The sequence below is a fragment of the Manis javanica genome, chromosome 3, assembly GCF_040802235.1.
Source record: "Manis javanica isolate MJ-LG chromosome 3, MJ_LKY, whole genome shotgun sequence".
NCBI lineage: Eukaryota > Metazoa > Chordata > Mammalia > Pholidota > Manidae > Manis > Manis javanica.
In genome coordinates this window covers 35,959,495-35,968,783 of record NC_133158.1, presented here as the reverse complement: position 1 = coordinate 35,968,783, position 9,289 = coordinate 35,959,495, and the positions used below count along the sequence as shown (strand labels likewise).

At 53.9% G+C, this 9,289-nt stretch overlaps 1 protein-coding gene across 2 annotated transcripts in view; it reads right to left on the bottom strand.

Moving 5' to 3' along the window:
* Window positions 1-304: 304 nt before the first annotated feature.
* EFCC1 (EF-hand and coiled-coil domain containing 1) overlaps window positions 305-9,289 on the bottom strand; it is a 36,365-nt gene continuing 27,380 nt past the window's right edge. Inside the window, exons 4-8 of one of the 2 annotated variants that reach the window (XM_037023964.2) lie at window positions 7,647-7,782; window positions 6,257-6,422; window positions 4,409-4,546; window positions 2,830-2,899; window positions 305-2,027 (exon numbers count right to left, since the gene is read on the bottom strand). In XM_037023964.2, the coding sequence (XP_036879859.2) occupies window positions 1,894-2,027; window positions 2,830-2,899; window positions 4,409-4,546; window positions 6,257-6,422; window positions 7,647-7,782 (644 nt within the window). In that variant the 3' untranslated portion in view covers window positions 305-1,893. The remainder of the gene's footprint in view (window positions 2,028-2,829; window positions 2,900-4,408; window positions 4,547-6,256; window positions 6,423-7,646; window positions 7,783-9,289) is intronic. The other variant, XM_037023963.2, reaches the window with a different exon arrangement.

Here is a 9,289-nt window from a genome sequence, read left to right as displayed (position 1 = left end):
CCAGAGACTGCTGGCAGTAAAGAGGCCCACTCCAGGCTCGGATGCTGACTGGCTGTGTGATGCTGGGCAGCTCACCTCACTAGCCTCTCTGGGCACCTCTACGGTCTAACTCACTTCAGCAACTTACCTCCAGTGAGATGAGAGGTACACAGCTGTGATGATGGGCCATCGTTTATTAGGCAGTGGGAAGAGATTTTTATTAGGGAAAACTCAGTGTAGCTGTAATCCAGAAGAACCCTCTCTGCCTGCTGTCTGAAGATGCCAAGTGGCCTGTCTAGAGGCACCTTAGGAATGTTCCTTCCAGTCCTTCTTATATTTTTAATGAACATACAGAGAAGTTGACATTTTTTGAAGGGAGCCTTCAGGTCTATAAATTTAACACAGGTGTAGATTCCTGTGGCCACCCCCATGAATCAGGATGCAGAGCAGTGGGCCTCTTTTGCTGGGCAGGGAGCCCTGGGGGTGCTCATCTGGGTTACGTAGTCATTAGTAGCTGCGCTGGAGGACCAGGGCCTGGTGGGCTCAGGCTGGGCTGAGAGGGGCAAGCTGGGGGCACCCCCCTCTGCTCAGAGCAGCCTCCTGGGTGCCCGGCTCTGCCCACTGGCCCCTGAGGAGTCCTGGGGACCTGCTCAAACAAGCCTGGCTCATCTGATAGGACCAGGGGTGGGATGAACCGCCTATTTTGTTCCATTTACAGAGGAACCACCTGGAAACTGGGCCTTGCTTGTGTTATCCTCAGAAGCCTGCAGTGGCTCCCTGGAGCCTCCCTCACCTGTCCTGCTGCTGAGTGTCTGAAGCCAGACTGGATGTAAGGCACTGCCTCGGGCCCCAGGCTCCCCCTAGGCAGGGTACCCGCTGCTCCCAGGCTCCCCCTGGGCAGCCCTCGATCCCCCCTCCCTCACGGGTCCCCTTCCTGCAGCCGCCTCTTCATCACTCCCCCCCTGCCCGCCTCCCTCCACGAAGTGGCCTGGGGTCCTCCAGTGGCCCCCCACTGCCAGTGGGACCATGTCCCGGATCCTTGTCCGCCCTGGAGGCCCTCACCTGCCCTAGCTTCCTCCAGGCATCTGCCCTCACCCCTGCTGTTCCCGCTGTGGTGGCTGGGCTCTCATAACACTATTTTACCTCCATTTAGCATTGATTTCACTCACATTGAACTATTTTGCCAACGTATCTTTCTTTTCAACAAGATCTTACGGTAGGTGAGACCAGGCCTCTTGTCTTACTCCTTCCCGTGACCCTCATGAGCCCCCATACCTACTGTATGCTCAGGAAAGAGGGGGTCCGGGTACTGTATGAAAGGGGCCCCTTGCTGGCACCACACTTTAGCTCTTGTCCTTACCTCACCTGAATGCCCTTCCCTCTTCTTTCTACCCATGTAAATCCTGTCTCTCTTCTAGAGCTAGTTCAAGGCCAGGCCCCACCAGGAAGCCTGTGGTGATACTCACTCCCCCTGTGAAGTTCCCCCAGCCCTGCTCTGTCTTCGCACCACACCAGCTGTGGCCTGGAGGTCGGGCCCAGTGTCCCTGCAGCAGGCACACTGGGGGGAGGAAGGGTACAGTATTGTGGGGGAGGAGAGCCTGGGAGCCCAGGGAAGGGGTCCTGGGCTGGGTGGGAGAGTGGGCACCTCTGCTCCGAGGGCAGGGGAGGCTGCAGCAGGTACAGGCTGATCCAGCACCCCCAGGGCTGGAATGTGGTCTCTGGTAGCAGGATACAGGGGCTGTGGGAGAATCGGAGGAACCCAAGGAAGGGATGGCTGCCAGGCTCTGTATTGGGAGGCTCTGGGGTTGGGCCTAGTGTCAGAAGGAGCCCAGGCCTCCAGGTTCCGAGGATGTGATAGTAGCCAGGCCGATCTGGAGGCTGGTGTGGCAGTGCCCAGAGGCTGGGCCAGCGACCTCAGCAGGTGAGGAGGGAGTTGGTGAGCACTGGAGCTGGGGCCGCTGGTGTGGAGGGCTGTCTCCGCAAGAGCTCACAGCAGGCCAAAGCTTGGTGCAGGGCATCCAGGGTAGCCGCAGGCCCAGATCCCCCCTCTGGAAGGAAAGGGTGGGTGGGTCAGTGTGCTCACTGCCCCACAGAGCCACTCTCCCGCCTCCCTGGTGCCCACCCCAGCCCTGCCCAGCTCCTTCCCCATCTTGTCCCTCAGGGAAGGGGGCTTCTAGTGCATAACCTCTGACCCCCTCCTTGATGCCAGGGTCCGTTCTGGGAACTGGACATACCTGGTGCCTGCCCAGCGTGCCTGGTGAGGCCCATGAGCAGAGCCTCCTCACCAGCTGGTTACCCCAACAGCCCGTGAGGCCCTTTCAGGCAGCAGCTAGGCCTGGCTCAGCTTGATTTCACTGGGCATGCATGAAATCCTGCTGCTCTGAATTTTGTCCAAACAAGAGGAGCAATGCTGTGTAGTGCTTAAGGGAGAGACCCAAGGCCACAGGTGCAGCTGGCAGCTGACCTCTCTGTGCCTCAGTCTCTGAAGCTGTGGAGTGGGTATAGCAGCGCTTTCTTCAACAGGCTGCTGTAAGGACTCGAGGGGTTAAACACACTCGAGGCGCCTCTCCAGAGCCTGGCCTGTGGTCAGCCCTGTGACTGAACCGATGACAGGGAGCCCACCCAGCCCCCGGGGTTCGCCCAGACTGGCTTCTGGTTGGTGTCTGCTCCCCTGCTCTTGTTGAACAGCGTTTCTGACTTTCTGCAGCCTGCTCCTGCCTATACCCTTAGCAGGTGGTCAGGGCAGGAGTAACAGTGGCGTTTGGCAGATAGACACTTAGGATAGAGAGTGCCAGGTCAGGACACCCTCCAGCCGTGTTCAGGCTCCCAAAGATGGGGGAGCCCTCTTACCATGTGCAGGGTCCCTGCAAACGTTCAGCGTGCTCAGCAAAATCTTCCCCAGGGCTCTTTTAGATATGTTCTTAAAAAGAAATGGAGACAGGGCTGCACCGCACTGTGGCAGCCGTGCCACACCGAGCAGGTGGGACTGGGTGGCTCTGCGCTTCGGTATGGCTCCCTGGGGGCAGATAGAGTTGCCCTCCCCCATCATCCCTTCCTGGCCCCCTACCCCAAGGCTGGCCACGCTGCCCAATGGGCTTCTCAGAGACTCTTGGTGGGTAAATGGAGCACTGTGCAGGATCCATTCCTTCAGAGATCAGGTATTTATGGATTGCCATCTACATGCCAAAGCGAGAACTTGGGAAATAATCATGACTAAGAGAGCATTTTTATGCATTGGCTCATTTAATCCTTGCAATAACCTGTTATGTTAATTTTAACCAGTGAGAAAAAGCAGTGTTAAGAAAGAATGAGAAATTTGCCCAAAGCCACCCAACTAGGAGGTGTTTACCCCCAGGTTGCATGGCCCAGAGCTGTGCTGGGAACCACTGCTTTCACTGCTTGCTGGCACTGGGCTGCCATTCAGCCATCCTCCTAGGCTGGGGTCTTGATAGCTCTGTATCCTAGACAGCCTGAGGTAAGAGCCTACTTCAAACCCTGGGTGACCTGAGTTCAAATTCTACTTCCACGTTTCAGTGACTGTGCAATCCTGACTAAGTTAACTGTTTCTTAAAAACATTTTTTTAAAAATGATTTTCCAGTGCTATTTAGGAACACAATTGATTTCTGTGTTCTGCTTTTTTATCAGCCATGTTGCCAAGGAATTACAATAATTTGCTTCTGGATTCTCTTGGGTATTCTGTGTAGATGAGTATGATATATAATTACCGATAGCTTTGTTTCTTATCTTTATCCATTTTCTTGTCTTACTGCATTGGCTAGAACCTCTAGTTGGCATACAAGCAGTGATGAAAGGCATGATTGTCTTAATTCTGATTGTAGAAAGATTCTAACATTTTACCAGTAAGTGTGGGGTTTGTGAGAGGTAGTTAGCTTCCTTTTCCTAATCTGGAAAAGGAAGGTCTTTACTATTCTTGGTTTGCTGAGGGGTTTTAAAACAAGGTGACAGTGACTGACTTTTATGCCTCTTTTGAGGTGAATATAGGGTTTTTCTCCTTAAATCTGCTATGTGGTATATTATGTTAATAAGATTTTTTGATCTAGAATCATCTTGAATTCCTAGGATAAATCCAGCTTGCTCATGTTACATTTCTTTAAACACTGCTGGATTTGGTTTGCTAATATCTTATTTAATATGTTTGCACCCATGTTTAAATGTGACGTTAGCTTATAATTTTCCTTTCTTGTATTTAGCTTCCTCTGGCTTTGAGATCAAAGTTATGTTAGCTTTATAAAATGAATTAGAGAGCCTTCCCTTCCTTCTGATTAGCTTCCCTGGGCCTCCATCTCTGCATCTGGAAAGTGGAGATAGCACTTACCCATGGTGGGAAGGCTTAGAGCCGGGTACCGACACAGGCAGGGTCCCCCTCCGAGAAACCCCTCCCCCCGCCCTGGGTGCCACTGGGCCTACCAGGTCCTGGAGCCTCTGGAGGAGCTGCAGCACGTCCACCAGCTTCTCCTCCAGCAGGGACAGCCGCACCCTCTCGGTTTCCACCATCTGCAGCTCCAGCCTCAGCTGCTCCTCTTCCACCTTCGACTGCAGCTCCCCCTGCAGGGAACAGCTGGGGTTTGGCTCCCACCTGTTGCCTTGTGCCCTGTAGCTATGGCCCCATCCCCAGGCAGGGTCCACGGCCTGCCTTGACCTTTTCACAGAGGTCATCTCATCTGCCTCCACCCCCAGCCTGCCAAATAAAGCCTAAGGTCACACAGTGAGTTGGGCTAATATAAGAATATGCATATATTGTTTTCTAGTTGAGGACTCCATTCTCCTTTTCCTTCTCTATCCATTTGCTTTCTTTTTAACTTTTCTTTTTGGTTACAAGCAACAAAAACCCATCTGGTTGGTTTAGACAGAAAGTGAATTCACTGGCAGGCTAGCGGGCTGTTCCTGGGATGGACTGGCAGCCAGAAAACCTCGGGAATGGGGCAGCAGTGGGGTTGAGACAGCAAGAATGTCTCACGCCTCTTGTCCCAGGGCCACAGCCGAGAAGAGCTCTCCAGCCGTTCCCACCTCTCTCAAGAGGAGTGGGGCCCAGCTGGCCCTGCCTGCATTGCTGGTCCACCCTTGGCAGGCTGGGCACTGAGACTGTTGATCTCCCCAGGATAGCAGGGGGTAGATGCCAGGAAGTCACAAAATGTCACATGGCCACCTGCCTCCTGAAGTGGGGGATGCAAGGAGTAAGGTGACCCCTACTCTTGATGCCAATGGAGAGAAAGAGAAGCAGCTGGAGGGGTGGTACCCTTGGGCACTCTGGGTGTACTCAGGGCTTTGCACAGGAGAGAGGAAGCCTGGTGCCTCTGCCCAGGGGACTGGAAGGGAGCTTGGGGACACAACCATGTGCCTCAGTAACTATCTAATTCTATAATTCTCCTAATCCCCCATTTCCTTTTTACTTATTTAGACAAGGGATGGTCCAAGACCCTTTCAAACTGCATTAGACCACAGATATGCCAAAACCAGAATGGATATATAAATATGAGACTATCTTATGTCAAGACCAGTTTGAAAAGTGTGATCCCTGTGGAATAGAGAAATTGCTATGGAGTAGAGAGAAGAGGGAAGTATGCTGAGTGGTCTTATTGAAATGGAGACACCACCTGTTGGTGTTGGCCCACTTCCCTTCGCCTGCCGCTAACTCACTAACTTTCCTTGGGGTAAGCGTCCTTCCTCCACTTCATCTGACTGGTGAGTCCCTGAACCCTGCCTGCCTACCACAGGGATTGGCTCAGGGACAGGCACATGAATGAGGCTGGGCCAATTGGAGTTCTTCCCTTAGATTTAATGTACTAGACTCTTATTGTCCCTCTGGAGTTTTCTTAGTTGGGCTGATGAGAGCCTAGAGCTGTCTATAGTCCTGCCTTTTTGTTTGCCACATGGAGCAAGCCCCTCAAAGTAGTGGAAAGTGAGGCCGACACCCAGAGGAATGCAGAGCAGATGGGTGAAGACAATCTAGTCTGCATCCCTGTATCCAGCTGTGCCTGAAGCTCATCTTCTCAGTTCTTTTGAAACTGTTCTTCTCAGCTCCATATTCTAATAAATCCTAGTTGTGCACTCAAGCTAATTTGAGATGGATCCCTTAACTTGCAACCAAAATAGTCTTCATGAAATCTAAGTAAAAGGAAATCATGTCTCCTCTCTGCTTCTTAGGTTAGTCATCTGTGAATGGGGCATAGGACTTGGCTGAGATCCCTCAGGGTCCTTGCAGCTGCGAGAGACTCTAGCATTGGTCCAGACCTTGACCTCTGGGGCTCAGCTGACCTCCTCCTCAGGTGTCCCTGGGGTTGTCCTGCTGCAGCCCAGGGTCCCCAGCTGCTCCACCAGCATGGCCACCCGGGCCTCCAGCTCCGCTGGGGCATGGGCATGGTCAGCGCTGCCAAAGCTGCCGAAGTAAGTCATGAGCTGCTTGGCCATCTGGTCGTCACACCTGCAGCAAAAGGGAGCACCAGTGCTGCAGGGCTGCTTTCCAGAGTGTGCTGTAACCTCAGCAAGTGCAGGTTGCTACTGAGTCCATCTCCTCCTGAAAGCTAGGCCAGGCCAGGGCACCCCTCTGCCCAGCACCCTCCCCTGACTTCCCACCTCACTCAGAGGAAAAGCCAGAGGACTTACCCAGTCCACCTATGGTCTCTGACCTCCCTCCCACCCATCTTTACTAACTGCTCCCACTGCACTTGCCCCCTACCACCTCTCCAGTATACCTCAGGGCCTTTGCACTTGCTGGCCCCTCTTTCTGAAATGCTCTTCCTTCATTTCCTTCAGGTTCCTGCTCAGATAGAACCTTCCCAGAGAGGCCTTCCTGGCACCTCCCTCTGCCCCTCCCCTGCTCCATCTCTTCCTCACTCTGGTCACCACTCACTAGAACAGAGGCTCTGGGAGAGGAGGGCTGCTGTTTGTTTATTGCTGATTTCTCAGTACCTCGAAATTTGCCTGGCACATAATGGGTGCTTAATAAGTGCTGTTGTTGACCTAAAGGGTTGGTGAGAACCATAACCTCAGACCATCAACAGCACTTTATGATACAATAGTGCAAGACAACACTGCCCCTTAGTGGTGTACCTACTGTGATCAGGCATTTTTAAAGCCTCGATCGCAAATCCTGACCACACTGCTGTCAGACAAACGTTCCTGTCCCATCTTAGAGACGAGAAGACTGAGGCTCAGAGAAGTCAGGCAACCTGTCTGTGGTGCCCTGGACATCGGGGTCTGTCTTTGTTCCCTTCTAGGGTGGTGTGGGGAGTAAGAGATCCAACTGAGAGATCAGAAAGCACCAGCCCTGGGCCAGGCTGGAGGAGATGCTGTAAATGGTGTTGGTTGTAGGGAGCAAGGGATCAGGAAAGGGTGTGACATGTCCTGGAGTCACACTAGAGCCTTGGGGAATGTCTTGGGACAGTGGCCAAGGGGTGAGAGAAAGCCACCATGAAGTGTGCCCTCTGCTGAGCATCCATTACAGCCTTACGCATGCTGGGGGTGGTCTTATCACCTCCCTCCAACAGGTGAGGGGACAGCGTATGGGAGGTGACCAAGTCTGGACTTGACTCTGGCCAGTCAGCCTCAAAAGTTCAAGCTCTGTCACTGTATGAAGGGACTCTGGACTCCTGGGACTGCGTGTGAGAACTCCCAGCCCCCAGTGGGCCGATCCCAGATGACATACCCACTCGCACAGCTGGAGAGGTGAGCCAGCAGGGTCTTGACCTCAGCTGGTGGCCTCTGTGCCTCCTGCCACTTCTCATCCTCCTCTTCATCAGAGGCAGCCTGGCCCTCCACCGAGCGGAATAGTTGCTCGTCTGCTGCAGAAGAGAACGGGATGTGGGATTTGGGATAGAGGCAGGGGAACAGGCAGCCTTTCCCAGAGGGGTGTGGGTGGCCATCTCCGCCTCCTTCAGACCAACGACCTCCACCCTACATGCCCCTGCAAGGGGAGGCCCCTGAGGCTGGTGCGGCCCCCCTCCACATGCCGGCCAGGAGGGAAGCTGGTCAATCAGAGCCCCTCCCTGGGATTTTACACAGGGATCTGGGAAACAGGAGCCCCACCCTTTCCTTCTTCACTTACTAAGATGACACAACAAGCTAGGGCCTGTCTGTATACGGGGCTCTCAGATGTGTATTATTTTCATCTTAGGACATGGAAGTCGCAGCCTGGGAGCCGTGGGGCTGGGGCTCTGCAGGGCGCTGGTGCCAAGCTCAACAGGTTTTTAACTCTCAGGGAACTGCAGGCCTCTAACATCTTGGGGGATGTGGATGATGGGTGTCACATGTGAGACCCTGTGTGACCCCACCATGGCTGGACCTTGTTGCACTCTGGCCTGAGGGAGTGTCAGAAACCCCAGGCTCTGTCGTGGATGCCTGCTGTCTGGCTGCCCGGCATCAGGCCCCATCTCTGAGGTGTGGGCAGCCCTGACTCTCTCTGGGATGCTGTCCCCTCCCCTGTCCACTCCACCCCAGCCCGGGGGATGTACAAATCCTGGCTGGCCAGTCAGAGCACAGACCACCTGGCTATCTGACTGGTTCAGGCAGGGAGGGGGACCCAGCATTAGCCAAGGGGAGGCAGACCAAACTCTGACGCACATTTCCAGGGAAGAGAAATGCCTCCGTTCCTCCAGCCTGGGAGTTGGGGGGTGAGCTTGGAGCTACTGGGGTCATCTTGTCAGTATGAGGGGATTGCCTTCTGAAAATGAGTGCAAGCAGAGGACGGCAGGGGTGAGGATCTGCTGACGCCTCAAATGCCTGAAGCCCACTCCAGCTTTTCAATGCAATATGTGAGCCGGCAAGTTCCCTTTAATCAGAGCCCATTTGGGCTGACCGGCCTGATGCTTGCAGACAGACAGTGTCCTGAGGAAGCTGTGTGATCTGCCCCCAGCCCTGCGGGATCACATGCAACAGATGTGGGGTGGGTCTTGGCATGTGTATTTTTAAAGACTCCTGGGTGATCCTGGCCACCAGGCAGGTTTAGAAACCCCTGACTCAGGTATCCTGACTTTGGACATCCGTCTCTCCTCCAGCCTGACTCTGCCCCAGCAGAGTGGGCTCTTGACCTTCTGTTTTGTCCCAGTGAAGTGTCCCAGGCTAAACAGAACCAGTGCTGAGGTGGCTGATCCATGAGTTCTTGATTGTGTGAACGTATTTCCAATATTGACAATTTGTTTATCATTCTGGGAGCTGCTTATCATTCTGGGAGCTTCCTGAAGCTGGCTGTGTGTGTGTGGTGTCATTATCATTAGTCATGAACATCGTCTTGTGCTTGAGTCCAGGGCAAGCAAGGGGCTCTAAGGATGGTGGGAGGGGCTCGGCAGCCCC